This window comes from Telopea speciosissima, chromosome 6 (assembly GCF_018873765.1).
Source record: "Telopea speciosissima isolate NSW1024214 ecotype Mountain lineage chromosome 6, Tspe_v1, whole genome shotgun sequence".
Taxonomy (NCBI): Eukaryota; Viridiplantae; Streptophyta; class Magnoliopsida; order Proteales; family Proteaceae; genus Telopea; species Telopea speciosissima.
This window is the reverse complement of record NC_057921.1, coordinates 56,758,361-56,786,316: the sequence shown is the minus strand read 5'-3', so window position 1 is coordinate 56,786,316 and position 27,956 is coordinate 56,758,361. Positions and strand designations below refer to the sequence as shown.

Genomic DNA, 27,956 nt, shown 5'->3' with positions numbered 1-27,956 from the left:
CTTTTGAGTTGTAACATTTCAACAATTCCAACCGACTCTCATCCCAATTCTCTGTTCCTGAGTAAAAGAAAGCCAACTAGATAGATGCTGGAAGCTTGAAAACTCAGAGAAGCTATGCAGCTAATCTCAACCACTTCTCTTAACTATTCCTCCTCGTTTCCATGTAAGGCCTCTCTCTCTCTCTCTCTCTCATTGTCTCTGTGTCTGTGTTTCCCATATCTGGTGAAGATGAGGTCGAAATGGGCCTTCGAACTCACAATGTTTATTCTGATAAGGGATAAAAAGGACTTTTGAATCATGGGTTTTGCTCAAAAAAAGTTTGTGGGTATCTGGAGCATTATTTTTCTCATAACCTGCTCATGTAGAATTTTCTCTGGTTCTTCTGCCTTAAATGACTTCCAGAAATTGATTCTCTTTTTCTTGCTAACGAACGCTCTTCGTGCAGGCAGAACTCCGTCGCTAGACCCGACACTCAGGTCCTTCTTCTGCTTCCAGAAGAAACAAACTCTGTTATGCTGCTTCAGTCGCAATCACAATGATGAAAAGTAAGAATTTTGGGTGAATATTGTTTTTAAATCCTTTTGTGGTGTGTCTTTAAAGATGGTCTAATTGCTTACGATGAATAGCTTATGTACGAGCAGAGAATTCTCCAGATACACACTGTGTTCCGGAGAGAATTTGAGCAGGAGGTTTCTCCTGTTCTTTTTAGTCACGTCAGGCTTGTTTCCTACATCTGCATCTGGAAAGACGAAGAGTAAGAGCACATACGATGAAAAGCGCTTGCTTGAACAGAACAGGCGGATGCAAGAAGCCAATAATGTCCCTCCAGACTTCCCAAATTTTGTTAGAGAAGGTTTATCTTGTTCCTTTAATACCCTTCTTAGATAAAAAGAAGTGTGTGATGAGATGTTAATAATACTATGAGCTAGTTCACTTTAATTTATTCATAAACATTCACAATCTGTGTAATTAATGAATTTGCATCTTATGTTTTACATTCACCCGAAGGATATTGATGTCGCTATATTTGCACTATGAATCTAATTATATGAAACGAGTTCTGTATCATACCCTTGTTTTCTGCTGCTACTGAGGCTTAAAATTACAGCAGTAAGATTGATTCCTCAGCTCACACTCACCTTGATCTTTGTAAGGTAGAACCACTTGTTTCTAAAAATTATAATTTTTTTCTATGAAATATTATTCAAGTATATTGCCCATAGATCCTGTGAAAAACTAATAATTTCAATGGGAGGTCTACATTTTTTTTTTTTAAGAATGAGTCTGGGTTTATGTTATTTCATATTGTAACTGCACAATTTCTTTATTTAAACGACTGTTAGTTTGCTATCACATAGTTTGGCCAGACTGACTTGAGCAATGTTGCCTCTAGGTATGTTACACTAAGTTCGACTTAAATAGTGCATTCCATGTTTGAATTCTCCAGCTTCATGAATTAGATATGCTGATATATGGAGTTTATTTGAAAGATTCAGAAATGCCCATTAGGAAAGCTCATTTTGAAACTAGTTGTTACCGACTGTTGTACAGAAGGTTGGCACCTTCTGCTCAACTCCATATGGTTAACAACAATGTTTGGAAAATATTCAGGTTTCCAGGTGAAGGTTGTGGCATCTGACAACTACATCAAGCGTGACTCAGGACTTATATACTCGGATATTGAAGTTGGTAAAGGTGATTGCCCAAAGGCTGGTCAACAGGTTTTTACTTTCATCGTCTTTTAAAGTTAGGCTTCCTTTCTTGATAATTACTACTCATTGCACAAAAGGCCTTCAAAGTTCAAACATAGGATGAAAATGGTCCGTCGTGAGAAAGTTACTGGCTTTTCATGGCATATGCTAGCATGTTGATCTCATTGAAGTTAAACTGACTCTAATAATTGTAATGTATGAAATGCGTATGAACGGAAGAATAAAGAAGTTCATAAATATTTATTATCAAGTAACATTTCTCTTTGTGATATTAAAAAAGAGCAGTTCATAAATATCACCCAAAGTCAATTCATTTGAAGGCCAAGTTTAGTGAATCAAGATCTGATGATTTGGCAAAGAGGGGTTAGGGGTGAGTTGAGCACTATATATTTGCGGACTCTATTAACACAGCTTGTAAGAATCATGTAGTTTTTGGGTGATTACAGTGATCACCCTATTAGGGTCAAATCACTATTCTTATTCTCTGCCCCTAACTCTTCCTCCAGCCTATTTTGTTTAAGTAAATCGTCATCCTGTTCCAAAGATCCACACGTCATTCACTGACAATCTGATTGTCCTCTTGCTGCACTTGATTTTGCTTCAATCATTTTTTAAGACTATTACTTCCTTTTGTTCTATGAAGACAGGAAGATTTACTTTGTGAAGTCTTTAAAGCACAGGTTTCATGCATGACAATTCACATGGATCCCCAAAAAACCCAAAAAAATGTGATTTGCTACAGTTTCCAACTGAAATTTAGTGAAATTACCAATCAATGTTAATACACTTCAAAAAATTCAATCAAGGTTGGCTAAGATGGTGTTCTCTAGACATTCCTTGTATTTGGGCCCCTAACCCATTGTGTAGTATTTCTGTGGGTTCTTGGCCTTTGCTCCCTGTTGTTGTGTTGTTTTTGTCTTTTGGGATTTTTTTCTTCGCTCCTAGTAAAGTTTTTGGTTAATTATCCGCCCTGAAAAAAGAAAAAGGTTTAATTCAGGTACTTTGATGACAGGTGACTTTTCACTATATTGGCTTTAATGAATCAGGCCGTCGTATTGATAGCACATACTTACGGGGTTCTCCTGCAAAAATCCGGATGGGCACCAATGCATTGGTTCCAGGTGAAAAATAATGCTCAAAAATAGATAATCATTCTTGTTTCTTTCTTCATGAATACCGTGACTATTGTTAACAGATAGAATCAATGGATTCAATGCAGGATTTGAGGAAGGAATCCAGGACATGAGACCTGGAGGGAAGAGAAGAATAATCATTCCACCAGAACTTGGACCACCAGTATGTTTGGGATTTTTTTATCTTGCTGTTGAATGGCACTGTTGCTCTTATTTTCCTTTTAAGCAGTGCCATCGACACTCCAATTTTTTGCTCTGAACACTTAATCTGCCTTTCTTCAGGACAGTGGGTTAAAAGGTTGGAGTGTTAGTACTCCCCCTTTTATTTTCCATCTTTGGTTTGGTGAAATATCAATGACACTGCTGACTATCTGCACTCCTATAGTTGTGGACTCTGTAGGTCTGTGCTGGTGTAGGTTCAGTGAAACAGTTGAAACATGGACACTGTTGGTTTCAGCTGTGGATTTGACCCCTCCCCCCTAGATCATTTTAATTCGCCTTCCAGCAAGAAGCCAAAAATTGCTATGGTTCATTGGAGTTTATTTTAACATCCCCCCCCCCCCTACAAATGGCAGCTCGTACAAACAACTTTTTGAGTGGATGGAAAATTATATTAAAGGGAAAAAAAAAAGATTACAATAGCTAGATAAGCTAGACAAGGGACGGATCACGGATCCCTAACCAGAGAGACAAAACCACCATCAAAAAGATGATACAACAAAAGACGGGGGAAGAAACAACTAGCGAAAAAGGAGGATACATAAAAAAACAGGGGTAGGGGAAAGTACAAAGAGTAAAGGATACAGTAAAAGCTAGGGGAGCAAACAATAGTATAAAGGATGATACATCAAAAGCCAGGGGAGAAATAAGAGGAAGATCCCAAAAAGAGGCAAGATACCTATTTCGAATAGTATCTAGGCATAGTGATCGAATGGGAAGAAGTTTGTTTCTAATCTCAAATGTGATGGCTTCCCAAATTTGCTCAATAGAACGCGTCAAGGATGACCATTTATTTTATTTCTTACCAAACATAATGAATCACAATACTACAAGCCAACTTACCAATGGTGTCATATGATGATTTACCACTGAAGTTTTTCAAAATCCACCGCCATTCTATGTTGAACAGAAGGATAACTCTAGGGTGAGGCCAAAATTTCCTAAAACGATAGGAAAATATAGGTGATCCACACTTTCCAAGGAATTCCAACAAAGGCAACAGATAGGGATTGACAAATTTCTTTGAAGAAGAAAATCCTGCGTAGGAGGCGAATTGGTCATAAGTCATAACTCTCTAAACAGTAAAATGATGTCTAGGGATACTGACTCCAAACCAAACCATCCTATACCAGGGAACTTTAGGGCCCATAGATCTGATCACGTTCCAAGAAGATGAAGGGGAGAACTTTTTGGAAGAATTTGCAGCCTAATGAAAAGAGTCTCGACTACCTCTAGGTTTCAATCTAATGCTAGGAAGTTTACTCCAACCCTCAATGCGATTAAGAGAATTGCTAGGGCCGGAAAGCCAAGAACCATCACAGATAATGGAAGACACTTTATCTGATCTACTTGAGGCCAACATCATACCAATTCTATCACCATATTTGGAATGAGAACACCATCAAGATGCCAATTGTTGAGCCAAAGAAAAGTGTCAGAACCATCATCAATACTAGTCTGAGGAATTGCTGACGAGATGTCTATATTTAAGAATCTTCCTCCAAGCCCAGGAAGTATCAATAGGATACAAGAGAGTCTAGATGGAGATAGATTTCAGGAATCTAGAATAAATCCAATCAACCCAAATACTCTTCTTTTTTGAAGCAATATTCCAGATAAGCTTAATGATACCAGCAATATTAGATTCCTAGACCCTAGGAAGCCCCAGCCCACCTTCATCTTTTGGAGACAAACCTTAGCCCAACTCATGTAATGAAGAAAATTGGGGCTCTCCTGCCCTTCCAAAGAAAAAGGACATGATTAACTCAATCTTAGAAGAAATAGAAGCTGGTTGACCAAAAACTCTCGACCAAATTGCTGCATAATTGATCTAATAAGTTCAAGTCTACCAGCAAAAGAGAGGATCTTACTCTTCCATAATTAAAGAATCTTCCTAAGCCTATCAAGAATAGGGGAATAGTGATGAGCAGAAACCATGGAAGAAATCAAAGCAAGACCCAAATAGGTAACAAGAAGACCTTCAAGGGAACCAAAATATCCCTAAGCTGAGCTTTCTCATTAGAAACACTTGCAGAGAATGAAAGTGATCTCTGGGTGTTAATGGAAAGGCCAAACATCACCTCGAGAAAAGATTCAATGCCTCAGAAATTGCTAACACGGAGGGAGGGATGCTTTGGCGAAAATTATAAGATCATCAGCAAAAGCTAAATGAGTGATCATTAAAGCCTTACATTTAGGGATAGGCTGAAATCGGCTGAATGAAATTTGCCTCAGTTCTAATCGACAAGATTCTAGAATTGCCCTCCATAGTGAAAGAGAAAAGCAACGGAGAGATAGGACAACCCTGGTGAATCCTCAATTTAGATTGGAAGAAACCCTGAAGGGAACCATTGACTAGGACTGAAAAATTAGTTGATGAAATACAACAGTGGATCCAATGAATGCAATTCGGTGGGAAGTCCATTCTAAACAGAATGTGATCAATATATTCTCATCTGATTGAATCAAAAGCTTTATGAATGTCAAACTTAAGGAGGATAGCAACATGATGATTTTTCCTATCAAAACCCCTAAGAATTTTATGACATAGAAGGATATTATCTGTAATATTCCTACCGGGGATAAATGCTGCTTGATTATGGCTCACTAAAACATCAATTACCAATTCAAGTCTGTTGACAATGATTTCAGCAATAAACTTATATAGAAGATGTTGAGATTGACTACTTTACCCAATAGGGGTAATTTAGTCCTTATTAGTTTAGTTATTTTATGCTTTAATTCTTCCTTTTTTCTGTTTTTTATCCCTTCTATCCGATCTCTATTTGGGAGTCCTAGTTGTACTTGGAATTCCTAATAGGAATAGGATTGGGGATTCATACTTTGATTGTAACTTGATATTATTATAAATAAGGGGTTGGGTGATCGATCTAAGACACTCAAGCATTCATATTCAAAGCTGCTTACATGGTATCAAAGCAAACATAAGAGCCCTAGCCACCTCCAAGAGGTGGCGGTTTTTCCTCTCAACCACACCATTTTGGGCTGGAGTGTCGACACAGCTGGTCTAATGGAGGATTCCATGGGCAACAAAGTATTTTTGGAACTAACCTTCTATATACTCTTTCCCATTGTCACTCCTCAAAATTTGAAGAGTGGCATTAAATTGGGTCTTAACCAACTGATGAAAGTGCTGAAAACATGTAAAAACTTCATTTTTTGTGTGCATAAGGTATAGCCAAGTGAGCCTAGAATTGCAGTCAATAAAAGTGACATAGCACCGATGGCTAGACAAGGAAGTTTTCCTACTAGGACCCCACACATCAGTATGAACAACATGAAATAAGGAAGAGGATCTTTTATTAGAAATAGGATAAGTTGAACTTGTCTGTTTAGCCAAGACACAAGGCTCACAAAAAAAGTCTTCCGTATTACCGTCTTTAACTAATGCTGGAAATAAATTTGATAAAGTACCTAAAGGAGGATGGCCTAGCCTAGAGTGCCATTTATGTAATTCAGAAGAGAAAGATGTCAAAGGTAAAGCCTAGGTAGTTGTAGGATCGCCATCAAGCAGATACAATCCGCCATGCACTTTACCCGATCCAATCGTCTTCCCCAAGTTCAGTTCCTGAAAAACACAGTAAGTGGGAAAAAAGGTCACTTTACAATTCAGGGATTTAGTGATACTGCTAATGGAAAGAAGATTAGTTGTAAATTTGGGAATATGCAACACAGATGACAGGGTAAGTAAGGGAAGGAGAACAACCAATGGATTCTTTCCCTGAGATGGAGGAGAGGGACCCATCAGTAATTTTGACTTTATCATTACCAGAAGCAGGAGAATATATATTAAAAAGGCTGGAAGAACCTGTCATGTGATCAGTAGCACCGGAGTCTATGATCCATGAAGTGGAAACTACTGATGCACAATGTCCAACAAAGGAAATACCTGTAAGGGCAAAGAAGGAACCTGAATTGGCAGCAGATGCAGTAGAGGCAGCGGATGTGTTCAACATTCGACGTAGAGCCTGGAGTTCTTCCTAGGAGAAACCGATATCAGGAGTGGGAGTTGGAGCTACACTTTCAGTGTGATTGGCTTTGTTTTTAGATTTAGCATGACCACGTTTGGCCTCAAAATCCGCAGGCTTCCCATGTAATTTCCAACACTGAGCCTTAATGTGATATGGTTTGTGACAATGCTCACACTTCACAGGCTCTTTGGTGGTAGTAATAGTAGCAACACTGTCAGAAGAAGTAACAGGGGTGAAGCCAGCAGTCTGTAAGGCGAATCTCTCAACTTTGGGAGTAAGCATCATGGCAGCCCTTCGTGTCTCTTCACTGTGAACATAAGAAAAGGTCTCCTCTAGAGTGGGGAAAGGAACCCGACCAAGGACTTGTATCCGGATAGGGTCATAATCATCATTGAGTCCAACCAGGAAATTATAGACCCGAAAGTAATCAACATAAGAATGATAGGCAGTAATGTCAGTAGTAGTAGTAGGTTGAAACCTAGCATAATGATCCAATTGCTGCCATAAACACTTGAGGGCAGCATAGAATTTAGTGATAGACATCTCCTTCTGAGTAGTGTTTTGGAGTGTTTTCCTTATTTCATAAACTTGAGCACCACTTCCTGATCGACCATAAATTCCCTTGACAGCAGTCCATATCTGAGTAGCAGTGTCAAGGAGGAGATATTGACTGGAAAGGTCAGTGGTCATATAATTTAGAACAAATGACATCACCATAGCATCGTTGGCAGCCCATTTAGTACGGGCAGCACTTTCTTCAGCAGGCTGTTTGGTGGTGCCGGTAAGATGGCCAATGAGTCCCCTACCAGCCACAGTCAAGGATAATGATCTGGCCCAAATTAAGTAATTTGTACCATCAAGCTTAATGGCAGCAGCATAGGGAAGGAAGTCATTCCTAGTCTGACCATCCCCTCCAGAAGTAGCAGTAGTTGTCTCTGAATCACCCATAGTTCAGGTAGAAACCGATCCACAAATTTGAAAAAAACAAATCTTCAAAAACTGAATCAGATCTGAAGTATGGGTTTTGAAGTTGCAGCAATTTCAGCCGTCAGAATAGGCTGAAACTGGGATTGAATTCCCTGTAGGTGGTGGGGAATAAGCCTTCAAAAAATCAGAAAATTCTGATGATGGAATAAGAAACCCTAATAGGGTTGGTTACACAATCGAGTAGAACCCTGGGTTTTGAAACTGTATGAGTTTCAGCCGTCAGAACAGGTTGCAACAGTGATCGAATAGTTCCCTTGTAGTGGAGAAGGTACCCTCCAAAAATTGACCCCTTCTGATGAGCCAATAAGAAGCCCTAAATTTGAAGAAATTAAGGAATAGTTGAATGCAAAGGAATTACAGGTTTAAATCTGATGTAGTTTGGATTCAAATATGCAGTCTTGAAAGCGAGTAAGATGTAGATCAATAAGGGCAGGGATTAATCTCCAAAAAAAACACAGAAATCCTGCTTGTAAAAGACAGCAGCTCGATCTCCAAGGTTTGGAAGAAACCTGCGGCAGATTTTGATCACACCAATTTGTAGAAGCTTCAGTGAGGTGTCATTGAGGGCAGCAGCTAAATCTTCATTGGATCACCTCAAAGTTGCTGCCCTGAATGAGATAGAGAGTCTGAGAGAGTTGGAGAAGAAGAAAACCAATAGCCGAGAGAGTTGAGAAGAAAACCAAAAAAAAATCGTGGGGGGGGGGGGGTTGCTCTTCAGATCAGATGAGGCTCTAATACCATGTAAGCAACTTTGAATATGAATGCTTGAGTGTCTTAGATCGATCACCCAACCCCTTATTTATAATAATATCAAGTTACAATCAAAGTATGAATCCCCAATCTATCCCTGTTCAGACTCCTATCCAGAGGACTATTAGTGAATTTCAGAGGAGGATTGATGATAGTACTGTGAAGACCTATGTAAGGAAACATGAGCAGGTTCAATCAACTGTTGCTCCAGTACCAATCCAACTGTCGACCTCGGATCCAGAACCTGCCTCTCCACCTCGCAATGTCCCTTCCCTTTATTGGGGGGAATGCTGTCCTTACTGCGGCCTATTTAATTAATAGGCTGCCCGTATTCTTCTTTCCAAAGCCCTTATTGAGCTATTACTTGGCTCTTCTTCCTTTATAGTCCCACCTAAGGTGTTTGGCTACGTTTGTTATGCTAGGGATACACGGTCCCCTGGTAAACTTGAACCACATAGTCTCCGCTGCATTTTCTTGGGTTACTCTGCTACACAGAAGGGGTACAAATGTTATTACCCTCCATCCCGCAGGACTTTTGTCAGCATGGATGTTGTCTTTCATGAAAGTGTTCCATATTATATAACCCCACCTCTTCAGGGGGAGAGTGTTAGTGAAGATGTGCTGACTCTTGACTCTCCACCTCCACTTCAGTCTATTTACCACGAGTCTGAACCAGTTCGGGCTGTCCCTAGTACTCCCTCTGAGTCAGGGAGAGAGCTTCCTATACAAGGGGAGACTATTTCTATTCAGGGGGAGCAATCTATCCCTGTTCAGACTCCTATCCAGAGGACTATTAGTGAATTTCAGAGGAGGATTGATGACAGTACTGTGAAGACCTATGCAAGGAAACATAAGCAGGTTCAATCAACTGTTGCTCCAGTACCCATCCAACTGTCGACCTCGGATCCAAAACCTGCCTCTCCACCTGGTAATGTTCCTTCTCCTTCAGAGGAGGATTGATGACAGTACTGTGAAAACCTATGCAAGGAAACATAAGCAGGTTCAATCAACTGTTGCTCCAGTACCCATCCAACTGTCAACCTCGGATCCAGAACCTGCCTCTCCACTTGCTAATGTTCCTTCTCCTGAATTACCTATTGTTCTTCGCAAAGGTGTCAGAACCTGCACTTAGCATCCCATATCTCATGTTGTTTCTTATGATTCCCTTTCCCCATCCTTTCGTGCTTTTATTTCCTCTCTTTCTTCTGTTCGTATTCCTAACACTTGGCAGGAAGCTCTATCAGATGGAAAGTGGAAGGCAGCTATGATGGAAGAAATGGAAGCCTTAAAGAAAAATACCACATGGGAGCTTGTGGTTCTTCCACCTGGGAAGAAAACCGTTGGATGTAAATGGGTGTTTGTGGTGAAACAGAAGGTGGATGGCACTATGGATAGGTATAAGGCACGACTTGTTGTCAAGGGGTTCACTCAGACATACGGTATTGATTACCAGGAAACTTTTGCACCTGTTGCAAAGTTGAATACTGTTCGTGTGTTATTATCTTGTGCAGTCAACCTTGGATGGGACGTACAGCAGCTAAATGTAAAAAATGCCTTCCTAAATGGAGCACTGGATGAGGAGGTGTATATGGACATTCCACCAGGGTTCTCTTGTGATAGAAACCAAGGAAAAGTGTGTAGGTTGAAGCGTGCACTTTATGGGCTGAAGCAGTCACCTCGAGCATGGTTTGGCCGGTTCCACAAGGCCATGATTTTTGTGGGCTATAAGCAGAGTAATGCTGATCACACACTCTTTATAAAGAGGGCTGGTGAAAAACTCACTGTTCTTATGGTCTACGTTGATGATATAGTGGTTATTGGCAATGATGGTGACGAGATCAGACGATTGAAGACCTTCCTTGGACAAGAATTTGAGATTAAAGATCTAGGTAAACTATGATACTTTCTTGGGATTGAAGTGGCCAGATCTTCTAAAGGCAGTTTTCTCTCCCAGGGGAAGTATGTCCTAGACTTGTTGGCTGACACCGGGTTGCTAGGCTGCCATCCTTTAGATACTCCTATGGATCCTACTGTTCGACTCAAGGAGAAAGAGGGTGAGCCTGTTGATAAAGGCCGGTACCAAAGACTTGTGGGGAAGCTGATTTATCTCTCACATACTCGTCCTGACATTGCTGTCACCGTGAGTACTGTGAGCCAGTTTATACATGATCCCTACTCTTCTCATATGGAGGTTGTTCTTCGTATCTTGCACTATTTGAAGTCAACTCCTGGAAAAGGAATTCTTCTGTCTACGCATGGTCATCTACGGATAGAAGCATACACTGATGCTGATTGGGCTGGTTCTGTAGATTGCAAATCTATTTCTGGGTATTGCTCCTTTGTAGGTGGAAATCTTGTCACATGGCGTAGCAAGAAGCAAAATGTAGTTGCTCGTTCTAGTGCAGAAGCTGAGTTTCGAGCTATGGCACAAGGTATTTGTGAGTTACTCTGGCTTAAAGGTTTGCTACAAGATCTTGGTGTTCCTATTCGTCTTCTTATGATGTTGTACTGCGACAACAAGGCTGCAACCAGCATAGCACACAACTCAGTACAGCATGATCGTACCAAGCATGTTGAGGTGGATAGGCATTTCATCAAAGAGAAGTTAGAAGATGGGCTGATTTGTATTCCCTTTGTGACATCTACTGATCAACTTGCTGATATCTTCACCAAGGGATTGTCTAGGAAATTGTTTCATCCCAATCTAGTCAAGTTGGGCATGATCGACATCTTTGCTCCAACTTGAGGGGGAGTGTTGAGATTGACTACTTTACCCGATAGGGGTAATTTAGTCCTTATTAGTTTAGTTATTTTATGCTTTAATTCTTCCTTTTTTCTATTTTTTATCCCTTCTATCCGATCTCTATTTGGGAGTCCTAGTTGTACTAGGAATTCCTAATAGGAATAGGATTTGGGATTCATACTTTGATTGTAACTTGATATTATTATAAATAAGGGGTTGGGTGATCGATCTAAGACACTCAAGCATTCATATTCAAAGCTGCTTACAGAAGATTTGCTTAGGGACAAGGCAAATATAAGTATGATTAATGCTTCTTATCTTTGGCTGAAAAAAGAAGCAACGAATTTCCTTAATAAGATCTTTAATATTGTCCTAGGAAGAAAGGAAAAGCCTGTCACACCCCGGCCCGGTTAGTAAGGGCAAGGTGTGACCGAATGCCAACTGGCATTCAATCGATCCCCCAGGATCAATTAGTGCAGTACTCCATATCACAGTTCATAAACACAGTAAATCATTACAGCGGAAGAGAATAAACAGTGATAATAACAATAATAATAAAGGAATTAAATGATAACTGAGTATTTATATTATGTGAAACCTGTGATACATGTATAATTCTCAAAAGGCACCACAAGTACAAAAGTAGAATAGTAACTACATATTATATTTCACAAAAAGTTTATAAACACAAAAAGATTAGCCTGCTCCATCAGGCCAAATCAAGTGAACGCGCATGCATCGCATCCACAGAAGGTTTCATGAACTTCAAACTTTTGTACTGCACGGTCTCCCTCGGTGTGGAAGTCAGAAGCAGTAATATCAACATCATCTGGTTTCTCAAAACTAGCAGCACTATCTGAAAAAGAAGAGGTACCACAGGGGTGAGCTCCACTGAGCCCAGTAAGGAAAATATGCAAACACAAGCATATAGTCCATGATGCATGACCTATATCTAAGAATGCTACTAACATCAATGTCTAGGTCTCATGAGGTATAAATGCTACTGTAGTAGGTATGATATTCCCAGTCACAGAATGAACTCATCGGTCTTCCCAAGAATACCACTCTACTACAGTGGAGACCCGCCAGTTCCGGAATATACACATCAAACCCCAACGAACCCCCAGTGATAACCCTACTGTTGTTCCCATTCCGGTATGTACTCATTAGACCTGGGACAATGAATGACATTCCGGTATTAACCCTTCAGACCTGCCACGGGTTATCCAACACCGTACCCTTGTTGGCAAGGGTCGTAGCATTTGGGTTAATGATAGCCTAACCATATGCATTTCTAAACATGATGTCATATGAGGCAGCGATAGATAGTAATTTAGAAGTCCAACATCATTTCTCAACACATCACAATAGATCATAGTAAAAGTATGCAAATGCAAAAATGAGATGACACCTATAACTTGCATACTTCTAATGCAAAGCAAAAGCTATAAAAACTACATGAATATACTATTAGGATGATGGATGTAAATGGCAGCCAGCATAAATAAAAATTAAAGAAGAAACATTCCTAAGAAAGTCAGAATTCCCTTACCTGTACTGGAGAATATCCCTAGACAAATGAAGCTCCAATACACACCAAATACCTGACCACTTGATGTTATTAGTCCCTAAATAACCAATATATAACAAATATTAGGTCTAATATAGTCCTAGGTAAAATCCTAAGGCACCCAAGAACCCAAACCAAGCCAATAGGTAGAACCAGATTCAGAACTGGCTGATCCGGTTCACTTGGCAGTGTCTGTTTTGGGATCCAAAGTCCATGGATCATTGAAGTATGGGGCTACTTTCCCAAAATTAGTTTAGGGCTTTGATAGATTACAGCAATTGGAAGGTTTTGACCCATTTGCATGTAGGATCAGATTAGGGTTTCAAATAAAATTTTAATAATTATTAATTCTGCAAGTTTTCTTAAGAAAATGGCTGAAATGAGAGAAGGAGATGAGGGATTGATATTACAGCCTGGTTTTAGTAACCTACCAAGCTATAACTAAGTCTTAAATGGGGATTTTATCAAAAGCCATCTAAGCTATTAGGTCTAGGCTGAAATAGGTCTTAATTCTAAGAAGAAATCAGCATGTCATATAGAGAAAAAATAGGGATTTAGGGTTACAGGTTGTTCCTAGAATAATAAATTGGTTAATTAGGTCTTCAATTTAGGGTTTTGAACAACCCAATTTAGGGTTTATCATGTTAGGGTTGATATGGGTCAATGATTCATCCATTAGAGAAGAGAGAAGAGAGTAATTTGGGAAAAACAGGTTCAGGTTTAGAGGCTTTACCTGAATTGAGAGGGTTCTTGATGATGACAGCCCCAATATCCAATTCCAATTGAATCTCAAGGTTGGAAGAGAGTAATCCCAGCTTTTCTTCTCCTTTTCTTAGTTTTCTTCTAAGCTCCCAAGGCTGGAACGATTTCTATTTGGTGTAAAAATGAAATCCTAAGCTAAGGATTTCTTATATATAAAATCTACTAAGGGCTGTTTGTTACTTATTAGTTAAAATCAGTTTTTAAAATGTAATTTCCTAATCTATTTTTAAAGTAATTTAATTACTTAATTCTAATTTTTAAGTTGTAATTTAGGATTTTAAAAGTAATGGAAGTGGGCCCGGGTATGTTGGCACCTAAGCAGTCTAGATCTACAAAGGGGTGTGGGTCCCACTAGGTAAAATGTACCATTCTGCCCCTAGTACAGTAATTAAACAAGAACAGTATATATATATACATAGAATGGGGTTCTTACCTATATACCAGCCTAGGATATGGTGAGGTTCCGCATATGCTCGACCCAGCATGTCTGGCATAAGAAACTGATGTGCTGGAACCCGACAGGATTTTCAGACTCAAGGATAGCTAGCTGTCCTGGCTCCTCGGAATCCTCTATAGGTGTGTCAAAGGATTGATCTGAAACCATCAGGCCCAGGAGCTTTCTGAGCCTTATGAGTTTTAATAGCAAAAATAATCTCCTCCTCAGAAGGGATGGCAGTAAGACTCCTCTGAAGGTCAGGAGGGACCTTCAAAATTTGAATGTCCTCAGGAATTGGATCAATGGGATTGAGAGTAGAGGGATTAAACTGGTAGAGAAGTGGGATACAAAAGCAATTTAATCAATTCCGGATTAGAAATGAAGGAATCCTATGAGTTTCCAAGTCTATAAATGGAATTGAGACTCTGCTAGCCCTCATAGACTAATGAAATAGGTCGTATTAGAGTCCCCAAGAGATAACCAATTAATTCTGGTTTTTTTCTTGAAGAAACTTTCATCTTGCTTAAGAAGAGCTCCTAATCTAGAAGAAATAGCCCTCTCATTCTCTGCTAAACCTGGATTCTGAAGGTCATCTTGAAGTTTAGATTGAATATCAAAAAGAAGAGACCTACAATCATGAATAGCCTGAGAAATATTCTCAAAACTATTCTTGTTCCAATCCCCGAGAGCTAGTTTAATAGCTTTTATTTTTTGGGCGAAAATGATGAGAGGACAAAGTCCTTCACCGGAGAGCTCCAAGCCCTGGCTAACAAGAGGGAGAAAATAACTATGGCTGGTCCACATGTCAAAAAATTTGAATGGCTTTGGACCGAAGGAGGCATATAGGCTGATCAAAATAATTGCAGGACTATGATCAGAAATACCAAGGGGTTCAAATTAGCATGAGAAGCAGGAAAGGAAGAAGTCAGCTATCATTGACAAGGACACGGTCTAATTTGCAAGAAATTTTAGAATCTGAAATTCCCCTATTAGACGAAGTAAATTTGAAACTGTCCATCGAAGGTCTGAAACATCAACAGAACTAAGACAAGTAGCAAATTCAGAAAGAGAAATATCATCAACAGGACCCCCCCCCCCCCCAATTTTTCATGTGAAGAAAGCACAGCATTAAAATCCCCAGCTAGACACCAATTATCAGACCCAACCTAACTAGAAAGGTTAACAAGGGAAGACTATAGATTACCCCTTTCAGACAGAATTGGATGCATAAATGGCAGGGAAGAAGAAATCATGATTACTCTGCAAAACAGTGACTATGAAGTGCATGAACTGATCAGAAGTAGATAACAATTGAATAGCAACCTTACCTTTGTTCCAAAAGCACCAAATTTGACCATTCTGATGGTGATGATAGTTATGATTAAATCCCCATGATGGCACAATCGAAGAACAAATAGAATCAGAATTCAGCTCCTTAATCTTTGTTTCCAAAAGAACTCATAATAAAAAACGTTGGTGCTGCAAATGATTCCTGATTTCTGCCCAAATAACTTGAGTTCTTGTCTATAGATTACAATATGTCAATGGTCAGCATCATTTGTGTCTTACAAATGAGTAAACCCGTAAGACTAATAAATAAATTAGTAAGTCGATAAGGCCACATTTGGTTATCTACTCAGAGAAAGTGGAAAAGAAAGTTTAGTTATTGAGTGAATATAAGAGGAAATTATTAAGAAAACAAGTTTTTGTTGTTTGGTTGTATTAGAAACCATCAATGAAGTTTCTGTCCCTCCTCAGAGGCAGAAGCAAAGGTAACTAGAGCGGGGAGCAAAATCCATAACCATTCAAACAACCCTCCGATTGTGCTATGAGATTCATTAGTGCGACACGGCCAGTGAGGCACAGGCAAGCTATCAAGAGAAAAAAGGGGCAATCGGACTCAATGCCACAGGGCAAAGAGCGCCTTTGTGCTGCATGGTGGCCTGCATTACACCTTTCGGAAAAGGAAAAGCTTTGTGTATGGCGCGCCACACCAGCCTGCAGAGCCCTTTCCGGATCAATTGCCCTCTTGAATCCGAAGTTCGCAGGTTTCTTATTCCAATTTTATGAGTAAGGTTGCTTGCCTAGAGATGTTCATGCAAAATGGAAATGGTATCTTCTCAATTCCTTTCCCCACTTTTTCCAACAGAACAGGTGGGACAATTTTTTGGAGATGGGTTTCCCTTAAATAGTTATGTTTTTCTCCTAACCTTATCTTCAAAAAGACAACCTAATGACCATATCCCTTGATGTTCCCACAGCATATGGGAGAACAATCAATCACAGCCTAAAGGGGAAGATAATCAAAATAAGTGCTCTTTTGAATGAAAGGCATTTACATCAATTTGTTTGCTTTTCTAGGTAATTTTGATCATTGAAGTAGCAATGGTGATGAAGTGTTTTTGTATTTTACAGGTGGGCCCATCTACATTTTTCAGCTCAAAACAATTTGAGGTTTTCGACGTGGAATTACTCGACATTCAAGATTGTCAGAGGAGGACAATAGGTTTTTATTCTGATGTTGTGTGCAACTAAGATCAGTTGCATTTTCTTTATCCTCATGTCCAAACAATGACCTATTTACAGATTTTGAATCGAGTTTCAAGAAAGCAGTTATCATCTCCCCCCCCCCCCCCCGCCTTCTATTTTTTTTGGTTTGGCAATGAATGTGGAATAAGCAATTACAAAAAGCGAAGTAGTTTACTTTAGTGGGCCAAGAAAGCTGAATGGTCACCAGATGATAGTGCCATACTGATTTGGGATTCACATCTTGAGTATAAGGTACCTCATTTGTTCTTCAGCCCTTTATTTGAACATCTATTGCTCCAGCAAGATCTGATTCCTGTACTTCTTGTTTTAAACTTTCATACACAATATCAGAATTCTTCAGATGGAGCTACAGTAGCATCAAATTGTATCATTTCGCTTTCAATGCTTGATTCTGTAATCCTATATTGGCAATACCACCTCTTCTGCAATTTGTTGTTGCTGCACTTGTTCAATCTCCTATTACAACCTTAATGTACAATTGGGATAACTGTGTAGAACACAAAATTTCCCAAGCTTCTTTATTTACTGCAAATCCTGGTCTCTTGTGGGAAATTGGAATTCTCCTTTCTATGGGCCTGAAGCAAAGTGATCTCCTAGACCAAACATCTTCTTTATTCAGATGATTCTGACTAGTATTATTTTGCAGTAGAAAATGTAGAATGTTTCCCAAACAAAGCCCGTTCAAATGATTAAGATCATGTAACAAAATTTGATTTAACTGTTTTTGTTTGCATCCACTGAATGGAAGATCCTAATCCCGTGTGAATGTGCCTCATGTATTAAAATGTAGGAATATGGAAAGTCCTGTGTTCAAATTAATTCTTGTGTTCACTTCGCAAGACATTACTACTACTCTTTCCCCTCTTCAAGCATTAGGTCGTTTTTATTGTGTAAATTTTGTTTCTGGTTTGGTTTGTTGTTGAGAAGAAAAACATAGCTATCTTCTGTTCATGGAAGATATTTGCTGAATTTATGCACCTATCTTCTGTTCATGGTCCTTGCAGTGCAGCTGTTTTCAAGGTATTTATTTTTTTCTCTTTTAGTTCCATTATTCATATAATATAAGTATTATTTTGTTCTTTTTGGAGAATTCTACTTACTTGAGGTCTTGGGGTTCATTTCTTAAAATTCCTAGGAGGTGGATGAGCCTTTGCAACTTGATATGTCAAGACTACATTTGAGTGATGATTTTATACAAGGCAATTCTGGTGAGCATTTCCCAGTGCTCATTAAAATCCATTTTCATTTATCAATAGACAAGCTGCACAAATGCCAATAAATAAATAAATAAATAATAGAATAATAATAATAATAAGCTCTATATTATTAGTCTGTTAAATTTAAGTATATTATTAAGTTATTAAGGTGTGCTTAGAAAGCTCCTCACTTGTTTTTTGATTGAGATAGGCCAAAACCAAGTAAGATCAGAATTAATATGGGCATGCTGGAACTTGGGTTGTGTCCATATGTAGTAAATATATAATTGAATTGAAAGATATATCTAGATCCAGTAAAGATGTTTCTGGAATCTGGCTTTATTTGGATCAAGGTTATCAGGTTGTGGTTTCGAGCCTGATTTTGACCAGGTTTGAAATCGAAATAATTTGCAAAATCGTGAAATTTTGGTTGAAACCTGGAGGGTTTCAGTGGATGGTTTCAAGGTCCAAATAGCCAAATTAGGTCCAAAATTTCTAGGTAACCCTATTTTAGGTCCTAGGTTGATAGTGGAACCCTTAGATTGTGAAAAAAAAAATACACTCAATATTGTAATTTGATTTTGGACCCTAGGTTGATAGTATTTACCCTATTTTTTGCAACAATTCATTTTCAGAGAAAAGTTATATAACTTCAATTTTGAATTCTACACAAAACTTCAACAAATGCCACAAATCGTCGCTTTTGATACGTTCCATTACTGCCCAACAATTTTTCCACGCTTGTATGAGAGTGATTTGGCTAAAAACCACCAAAAAAAAAAAAAGGCCATAGTTTCCAGAAGCCTTAAGAGTCGAAACCAATGAAATGTTCGAAACTATACATTTTAAATCAAATGTTTGTATCATTTCGGTCGAAACAATACCAATACCATATATATCATCGTCAAAATCTTGCACTTTTCACACATCGCATGGAGTTTCGTTTTGACATTTTGTGAACTTGAAATATTTCACGAAATTTCAGCGAAACCTTGAACATTGATTTGGATTCTTCAGTAATGGGAAAATAGGTTCAAAGCAAGTGGGTTTGAAAACTATGATTTTCATCTTTTTTGAAGTAATTGCCTTGGAAAAATACAATGGGTACTTATTGTGCTTCTTTCTAGTCTGTGTTCCATTTTCCACTCTGTTTTTGCCTGCTTTCTTTCTTTCGTTCTCTTTTTCTTGTACTTCTATCTTTGGGGGTTTGGGGCTGTGATTGGATCACAACAATTCTTCCATTTTCTTCCTGTCCTTGTTCCTTCTCTGTAAAATAGGATGTTCTAATTAGACATAAAATTAAATCGTATAGAATGAAGTCTTACTAGTCGGGAAGAAATAAATTATACAAGCAATAAGTAAGAATTTAAAAGTCATAAAATATTAGTGTTGATTTTGAGTGAAATGCTAAGAAGATATACTATTTTCAGAAACCCAAAGTTAACAGTTCCTATTGTTATGGAACAATGACAGCCAGTATCTCTTCACCCGCAGCGATAGCATGCCCAACCATTCTATGGATATGGGCATCTGCAAATTTTTATCCTCTGCTGTCCGCTGCCCAGACAGCAGAGTGCTGTCCCCTCACATGGGCACGAAATGACGATTTAACCATTCTCGGGCAGTGTGTTTGGGCAGGGTGGTTAAATCGTCATTTCGCACCCATGTGAGGGGACAGCACTTTGCTGTCCGGGCAGCGGACAGCAGTGGATAACGATTCGGCATCTGCCACCTTGAACTTGTGGCTATCCTGCTGGTGCAGAAAGAACCAATCCGTGCAGTTGCTTGGGATCCATCTTGCCTGCTTCTTGTTCTGTGCACTGGTAGTTCCCACTTGTATATGTGTAACCCCTCTGGTGCCTAATGTGTGAGTATTCCATTGTCACAGTTTACCATCACTGATCTGAAATGGAATTTAGATGGAAGGTGTGAATGACCGCTAATGAAAGGAAACACTTAACGAAAGGATTAGTGAGTTTAAATTTGATTTTAGTTGTATGTTTGCTCTCAATTTTATACATTATGGAAAAAGCAATTTACAGATACATTCTCGAGTTTTAATGTATGACGAAGACATCTGTGACTTTGTTGTAAAATTGCTATCTAAGTTCTCTCGCTGTAAGATACTGCTATCAGTGTTCACAACCATAGTAGTCAATTCTGAATGGATTTACGAAGCCCCAGGTGAATCAGTTTCAGTTTCTTTCGTAAATTTTCGAAGAGGTTGAAGTTGCGCAACATTCTTGACAGGAATCTGTCATTACCCTTTGAAGATATGCTTAACTGTTTGGGAGGTGAATCAGTACCAAATCCATATTTTCCTAGAGAGGAGCATAGCACCTCTTTTATTTACCATATCCCCTAGTCATGCTCAAGGAGTATAAGCTGCAATTTTTAGCTAACGATGATAATGTTTTTGCACCTGGAGCGAGCGCTTTTCATTTCAATGTAAAGATTGCATTCCAAGTAAGGGGCACTACTTCAAGTGTTTCAAGTCGTGTGCAATGTTCCTACACATCGTACGCATCAAATGCTATGGAAATTCAAAATGAAGTGGCTTCATTTGGAAGGACAACCAATTATATGAATACATAATAACTGGTCAAATTACATCTTCCCTCCTATAAAAAGGAGGGGAAGGGGTGAGGGACATGATTCCTGGAGACAATCAACAAGCCATGCGTAAGCTAAAAATTGCAGCTTCACATTCTTATGCCTGCAAAGAACTCAAACACGGCCACAAATTTTTTCTCCCCAGCTAGTCAGCCATTTAAACCAAGTCACAAAGGGTCAGCTTCCTGCAGCCAGACAAGAAAAGAAGAGAGTGGTTTCAGGTATGGAAAGCAGAAGTTACAGGGCCCCAGCAAAGTCCTTTTCTTCATGCGGGCAGCACAAAATCTTTATCATCACCCACAGAGAAGTGGTTGCCAAGTTATTAATCAATGCTCTGTGCAGATTTGAAGGAGAGCTGGTGCGGTATTTATACAGTCACTTTAACCAGATATAACCGTATAAAAATAGATGATCGGCTGGGCACTGTAGAAGGAGAGAAACTTCTGGATATCTTTTAAGGTCCTCCATTGTGGAAAGTTGACTATCCCCCCAAAGAAGTTGGGAAGATTTTCCATCAGACAATTTTTATGTTTACATTTTGTTACTCAAAAATCGATACATGAGAGCTCTACAGACAATCATTTTGAATTTTGCGCCCCTATTTGCTTCTTTATGATATACAACCTTTATGACTGTGCACTGAAAAATACAATGCAGGGCTTGCCGGTAAAACTAATAATACAGAAATACAGCATAAGCCCAATCAAGTAGAAAAGTAACCATCCAAAAAATTTGTTGGTTATTAACCTTCTTCTGTTGGTGCCCGATGATAAATTATTTTTTCTTTTGAACTTACCGGATCCGCATGATATTGCCCATAAAATGCATAGATACCAACTGAGACAATGCTGAGGATGACAAATCTTATCCATGCTTCATAGTGTAGCTGCAGAAAGAACACAAATGGTTATAAATCTTTGAATTATTTCCCTTTTCGTTTTAGCCTCAATTTCATCCAGAATTAGTTGTCAAACAATGTTTCATCATGTCCATATGTATTGAAAGCAAACCTGAGCAAACAAGAAGATGTTGAAGAATATGCAAGCAACTGGAACGATGGGAACTCCTGGACAAGAAAACCCTGAAGCTTCCATATAGGCCTGAAAGTAGAACAGAAAGATGCATGTTAGTGAAAAGAAAGAAGGGGATTATTTAAACACTATTTCTTCCTGATCCATTCATATACAACATGAACAGGTTACACCATACATGCAAATATTATTTGGTAAGGTCCTGGTTCTATGCTGCCTTATTGCCACAACTAGAAGAAAGGCTTAATTCTACCTTGTTTTTTCAATCTACAGATACAGAAACAATAACCAGATTAGCAAGAGAACCTCTTGTTTCCTGGAAACTACAGTCCCAAAAGAGAATACCCAGTAGAGAAAAAAATGCAGCATTCCACCAAATATTCAAGTTACTTATTCAAAGCCATTCTGTGAACATGGACATGAAAAATATAAAAAATGATGGCATACATAGAAGGTGAAGGGCCTGGAAGGAATTAGTTTATCAACCAGGATTAGGAAGAGCCAAGTGAGATTTCGAGCAAGTCCAATTCCCAATGCTTCAGTTGAATAGAAATAAAATGGATAGCAGCAAAAGACCTTCCATGGTCTGAGTATACTGATAAACATGGTATTTGATAAAGATTCCACCCAAAAATGAGAGGAATGATTGGCTTTGGAGAATCATAAAGGTAGCATAATGCACCTTTTTCTGTGTGAGTGAGTGTTGGGTTGATTGATATTTCCAACTTCATTACTGCTGAACTAAAGGCAATTATCAATGGCTCTGGAGTCTCATCCTCCCATGGTTGGATTTCAGTCTTGGTCATTAGGAGGCTGACTTCCAACTCTGATGGTCAATGGAGGTTCCTTCTCATTAGGAGAGCTAATTTTTTCTGGGTGGGAACTTTTCTTTCTTTAGAATAAGTGGAGGGGTGTAAATAGGGTTTTCTTTTATTTCGGCTATTATCAATCATGTTACAGCCTTTCTTAATTGATGACCTTTGGCCTACCTGTTTTTTGTATCAAATACGTTCATAGTTCCCCCCCCCCCTCCCCCCCCATTTTTCTCTTTAGAAAAAATCAGTTAATTCTTATAGAGAAAATTCAAGGGTATATGACCAGCTAGCCACCAATATCATTAACTTATTCTCTCCCACCTGGTCCAGAAGAAAAGGCCATTAGTTCCCATCAGAACATCGAAAGTCCCGCTGTATTGTACCATGCAGCTATCATAGATCACCATCTTCTTGCCCCTTCCTTCTTTTTTTACCCCCTAGAACTAATATTTCCAATCAATTATTTGGTTACAGTTTGGCCCACTCAATTTCTTTTTCCTTCTGTTGGAGGGGGATTTTGCTCCATTAAATAACTTCCCAAATATTCATTAGTTGGTATGTAAAAATGCACAACTGCACAAGTTCACGAAAAAATTGAAGTGAATATCATTGATGAACTACATTAAGAAAATAAATAATAAATATAATTTGGAAATGGTACTCACTTGACGATAATAAAGAGCAACTGCACCAAGTATTCCCGTTATTATAGGTACCAGCAACCAGATAAGAGCATCAAAACGGTAGCAAAGTCCTGCAACAAACCCACTGCAGGCAACTGCGACAAGGCACATGACACCTTCCTGCCAATTTGAAATCCACCTTGAAGAAACTAAACTTGATGCTTTATCCTTCCAACGAAGGCTTACAACACATGCTGAAACAACAGAGTAGCCTGTCTGCAGAAAAAGTGATATCATGTCAGGCATGTGAAACAATTTTAAAACTTATAAAACAAATATCTCAGTACGTCAAAGAGAAAGGTTCAAACTCCATACCAACGAGCCAACCGAAAGGATGTGTGATAGTACATGCACATTAAATAGCCCTCCCAAGATGCCAGCAACCACTCCAACCCACACCTGAGAGTGAATAGGAGTGTGACGCGTAGGATGTACTTTGGCAAATATTGAAGGCAGTAGACCATCCCTTCCAAGCCCAAAATATAACCGAGACTGCTTAAGAGAAACATGCAATCATTAAATACACAGAATCACATACTATGCCATTAACACAAGGCAATCACATTAAATTCGGAAGTGATTCACCTGAACATACAAGCCAACTAGAAGGGTTGTAGTAAGCCCAGCAACAGCACCTATGCTTATCAAAATAGTAACCCATTTCAAGCCCTTGGATGCAAAAGCTTCAGATAATGGAGCATCTTCACCAAGAAACTTGTAGGGTACCATTCCAGTGATCACTAAGCAGACAGCAACATATAATATTGCACAAGCAAGAAGACTTCCAAGAATTCCTATTGGTAAATCTCTCTGAAGGTTCACAAGAGGTCAGAAAAAAACAGATAAAAGGAGTTAAAAAGAATCAAATAGCTCTACAACTAGGAGAACAAAGTAAACATGCACTAAGGTGGGACGCCTAGTAAGGAAGGATGTTGACATACCTGTGGTTTTTTAGATTCTTCAGCTGAATTAGCTACTGCATCAAATCCAACATATGCAAAAAATACTACTGTTGCTCCAGTCATTACTGCTTTAAACCCATTTGGAGCAAAAGGAGACCAATTTGATACATCAACCTTAAAAGAACCAACTACAATGACCAGAAGAACAATAATTATCTGCATCAAAATTTCAAAGGTATCAGTTTCTCAGGACAGAAAACTTCTTATTAAAAATTCATCATTATCTTATTTTGAAAGGAAATTTTGGAGATCATACAAAGGTCAATGATGCAGTTTATGAGCATGACACAGGTCCAAGAATATGAGAAAAATAGGAAGAGTATTGAAACACAGTTCCTAATATCAATAAAATAGAAGACTAATAACCAATATGGGCCACAAAGTGGGTTAGCAGGTGTGTGTGTCAGTGTGTGTGGGTGTGTATGGGTGTGGGTGGGTGTGGGTGGGTGTGTGTGTGTGTGTGAGAGAGATAGAGAGAGAACCACAAAGAGCAAACCTTGTGTAAACGATAACTTGTCAAAAATGTTCGTTATTGGCAATTTCAACCCAGAAGTATGAGGATGCATATGCATAACAGTTTACCGATGGGGTCATGACATATGGTATAGAAATAGCATAACAATGCCTAATAAATACTAGTGCTTTTGTGGTACATGGTGGACATGGAGAGTGTATTCCTCTTTCTTTCTTTTTCTTTTTTTTTTTTGGGGGGGGGGGGGGTGTGGGTTTCCAGTGTGAGACAACTGGTGGATCCCAACTCTACAGCAGAAGCACAGATAATCCCAATGTTTAATAAAACAGGTACCTCTCTCTTTTTCCAAACCATATTTCACAAGACAGGTACACTGACAAAAAAGCCCATCAATGGAAGTAAAGTTTTAGGATAAAAGAACCACCTTTGTTGTAGTCATAATTGAGTTCAAAGCAGATGATTCCCGAACACCAAGGCAGAGAATTATTGTCAAGACTGCTAAGAGAATTGGAGCTAATATGTTAATCGATAAAGTTCCTCCAAAGAACTCTTTGCCACCATGGCCAATCCAACTTGGAATGTGATTCTTGAATAAGGGAAAGAGCTCCAGTATGTTCACAAAATAATTTGCCAAGCTTCGTGCTATGCTAGCTGCCCCAATATGGTAGTCAAGCATCAGTTGTCCAAACACGAGAAATGCTGTAAGCTCATTGAATGCTGTGTATGAATACAAGTATGCTCCCCCAACAACAGCAGGAAAACGGGACGCCAGTTCGGCATAACAGAGTGCATTAAGCACACAAGATGCTCCAGCCAGAATGAAACTAACTGTGACAGCTGCATCAGAGCAGACAAGGGCAGATAACAGAAACAGGTGAACGATCAGCTAAATACATGCCAAATATCATGCTTTGAGGAAGTTAACTACAGAGCTGTATTGCATCTCATTCTTCTTAAAAAAAAACAAACAAAAAAGAAGATTCCAATGCTTGATGGATTCTATGTTTCTAACGCCCCATCGCATTCCAGAATGAACATTTCAGATTTCCTTCCTTTACCTCACTGGAATGACATAAATTAGCATCCATCATAGGTGGTGACTTGTGACTTACCTTTCCAATATTTCTGAGATGCAAAAATAATAAAAAGAGAAATATCGAAGAATTGTATTCACCTTAAATCAACAACCCACATTATTATGTAAAATATCCACAAATTAAACAACTACGTTTTAGTTTTTAATAAACAAATCAAAATGAAAAAGAAAGAAAAACAGAGGAAAAGAGAAGGCAGAAAAGGTGCCTATCTTATTGGAAACTAAACAACAATTTGAAACCAAACATGGCACAAAACAATAAAAAACATATCAGAGATAAGTCGTCTTCCCAACAAATAAGATGAGAGGATCCAAACTAACAAAGAACATAATTCCAAAAAAATAAGTAGGTGCAGAACTTCAAAGTTATCTGTTTACAAAATATTGTTCCAAGTACAGAATTCACACCCAAAAAAAAATTTGTAATTTCCAGTCTAAATCGAACTGAACCACCTTCCAGAAAGAGATTCAGATGAATATTGATACAGAAACGATAACACTAAATTAAAATTTAACAAGGAGCCAATTCCAAATCGAAGAAAACAAATAAAACCAGGGCGAATTCCAGTACTCCAAACTATGTAATTAAGGAAAAGAGATGACTGTACCAGGTCCAGCATCGCGAGCAACAGTTCCGGTGACGACAAAGATGCCAGCACCAATTGATGCACCGATACCTAAAAGAATAAGATCGAATAGGCCGAGACGGCGAACGAGAACTTCACCGGAACTTGTATGGACAGTAGTGTCCAAGGAAGAACTAACGAGAGGCTTGGATCTAATAGCTGAAGACCGAAAGTGAGCGAACCAAGAAGACGCAGAAGACGAAGATGAACCAGAGTATCTCTTCTGCTCTGCCATTATTATCGACAAAACGACCAAGATAGAGAGAGATGATCGGAAACGAACTGCCACGCAGATTCCAACTTAATCCTTAATAATAATATATAAAACAACAAAAAATGATTTTTTTGGTCAAACAACAAAAAATAATAGAACACCAGTGAGCATGTTTGCTTTTGTGACTTCTGACGCAATTACGACCAAGTTCAGTTGATCCCGTATCGACGGCTAGAGAAAGATACTAGCCAAAAGAATGATGCTGATCTAACGGTTATCAAGATGGGTATTAGAACATGGATTCGAAGCGATGATTTGGAATCTAGAAAATAAAGGAAGCCGAGATACAAGGGTCTTCCATGATGATGGATCTGCTGCTGAAGGACCTCGACCTTCAGTGGGTCCTGTGGGTCTGATCTAACGGTTCTCAAGATGGGTATTAGAACATGGATTCGAAGCGATGATTTGGAATCTAGAAAACAAAGGAAGCCGAGATACAAGGGTCTTCCATGATGGTGGATCTGCTGCTGAAGGACCTCGATCTTCAGTGGGTCCTTTGGGTCAAGGTTTGATGATGGGTGTCTTGATTGGACATGTTCCTACCACCACTCTTCCCTCCCAAGCAGGGTTTTAATAATTGGTATCGGTATCGATTGACATCGATTTGGATCGGATCGGCCCGTATAGGTCTCAAATCGAGGGGGTTCTTCTCCTACCCGCAATGATATGGGGTCTTGAATCTTGAATGCATAGGACAAATAAATGTCAACCATTGGATTTTAAGATGTCACATGTCATCCAACGAAGCCCCTCATTGCACCTTACTGGTAGAGATGAAGGCGCCGGAGGGGATTTTTATTTTTTTATCCAAGAAAAGGCAAGAAAAGGAAAAATATTTCCAAAGAAAATTAGAAGTTAGCTCATTGTGAGGTGGGGGATGAGGGAGGTATTTGGATCCTCTGTGGCCTGAAGTTGAGTGGCCATTGTGTTGTGCTCAACTCACAGGCTGCCACGTGGATTTAATACCGATCTAATGATCGATAGATGACGGTCTGGCATTTTTTTATTTTGAGTAATAATTTTGAATTGAGCTCCTCTACCAACCATTGGATTAACATGAAATCCACGTGGTGGCATGTGAGTTGAGCGCAACACGATGGCTGCTCAACTCTAGGCCGTAGAGGATCCAAATCCGGTTAGGGGGCCTTGATAGAAAAGTGGAAGAGAGAGAGAAATCAAACTACAGGACCTTATGGGGAAGTGGTAGGTGGAGATAAGATTTGCATCCAAACTTGCCTTTTACTTCATGGTTGAATGTGACAGAAAATGTTTTTTTCTCATGAACTTGATATATATATGCTTACAGTAAGGTGGTGTTCCGAAATAGAAAACCA

General features: G+C 39.0%; 2 protein-coding genes across 5 annotated transcripts; one reads left to right on the top strand and one right to left on the bottom strand.

Annotated features, from left to right (window-relative positions):
- The first annotated feature begins 7 nt into the window (after positions 1 to 7).
- LOC122664657 (peptidyl-prolyl cis-trans isomerase FKBP20-2, chloroplastic) lies at positions 8 to 16,927 on the top strand. 2 transcript variants are annotated; one of them, XM_043860579.1, is made up of 7 exons: positions 8 to 163; positions 446 to 545; positions 642 to 853; positions 1,612 to 1,721; positions 2,725 to 2,833; positions 2,932 to 3,008; positions 16,720 to 16,927. In XM_043860579.1, exons 1-7 carry the CDS (start codon positions 115 to 117, stop codon positions 16,837 to 16,839), a joined length of 777 nt encoding a protein of 258 aa, XP_043716514.1. In that variant the 5' UTR covers positions 8 to 114; the 3' UTR covers positions 16,840 to 16,927. The 2 variants fall into 2 exon arrangements, with proteins under 2 accessions (XP_043716514.1, XP_043716513.1); XM_043860578.1 differs by having other exon boundaries at positions 627 to 853.
- A 2,170-nt stretch (positions 16,928 to 19,097) lies between these two features.
- On the bottom strand, positions 19,098 to 26,624 carry LOC122664656 (cationic amino acid transporter 9, chloroplastic-like). 3 transcript variants are annotated; one of them, XM_043860576.1, is made up of 9 exons: positions 26,331 to 26,624; positions 25,051 to 25,463; positions 24,134 to 24,310; positions 23,778 to 24,002; positions 23,508 to 23,684; positions 23,175 to 23,408; positions 21,674 to 21,763; positions 21,460 to 21,549; positions 19,098 to 19,316 (listed from the first exon to the last, which is right to left on the bottom strand). In XM_043860576.1, the coding sequence occupies exons 1-9, from the start codon at positions 26,581 to 26,583 to the stop codon at positions 19,275 to 19,277; spliced, it is 1,701 nt and encodes a 566-aa protein (XP_043716511.1). In that variant the 5' UTR covers positions 26,584 to 26,624; the 3' UTR covers positions 19,098 to 19,274. The 3 variants fall into 3 exon arrangements, with proteins under 3 accessions (XP_043716511.1, XP_043716512.1, XP_043716510.1); XM_043860577.1 differs by lacking the exon at positions 19,098 to 19,316 and adding an exon at positions 20,678 to 20,848; XM_043860575.1 differs by lacking the exon at positions 19,098 to 19,316 and having other exon boundaries at positions 21,178 to 21,549.
- Positions 26,625 to 27,956: the final 1,332 nt, after the last annotated feature.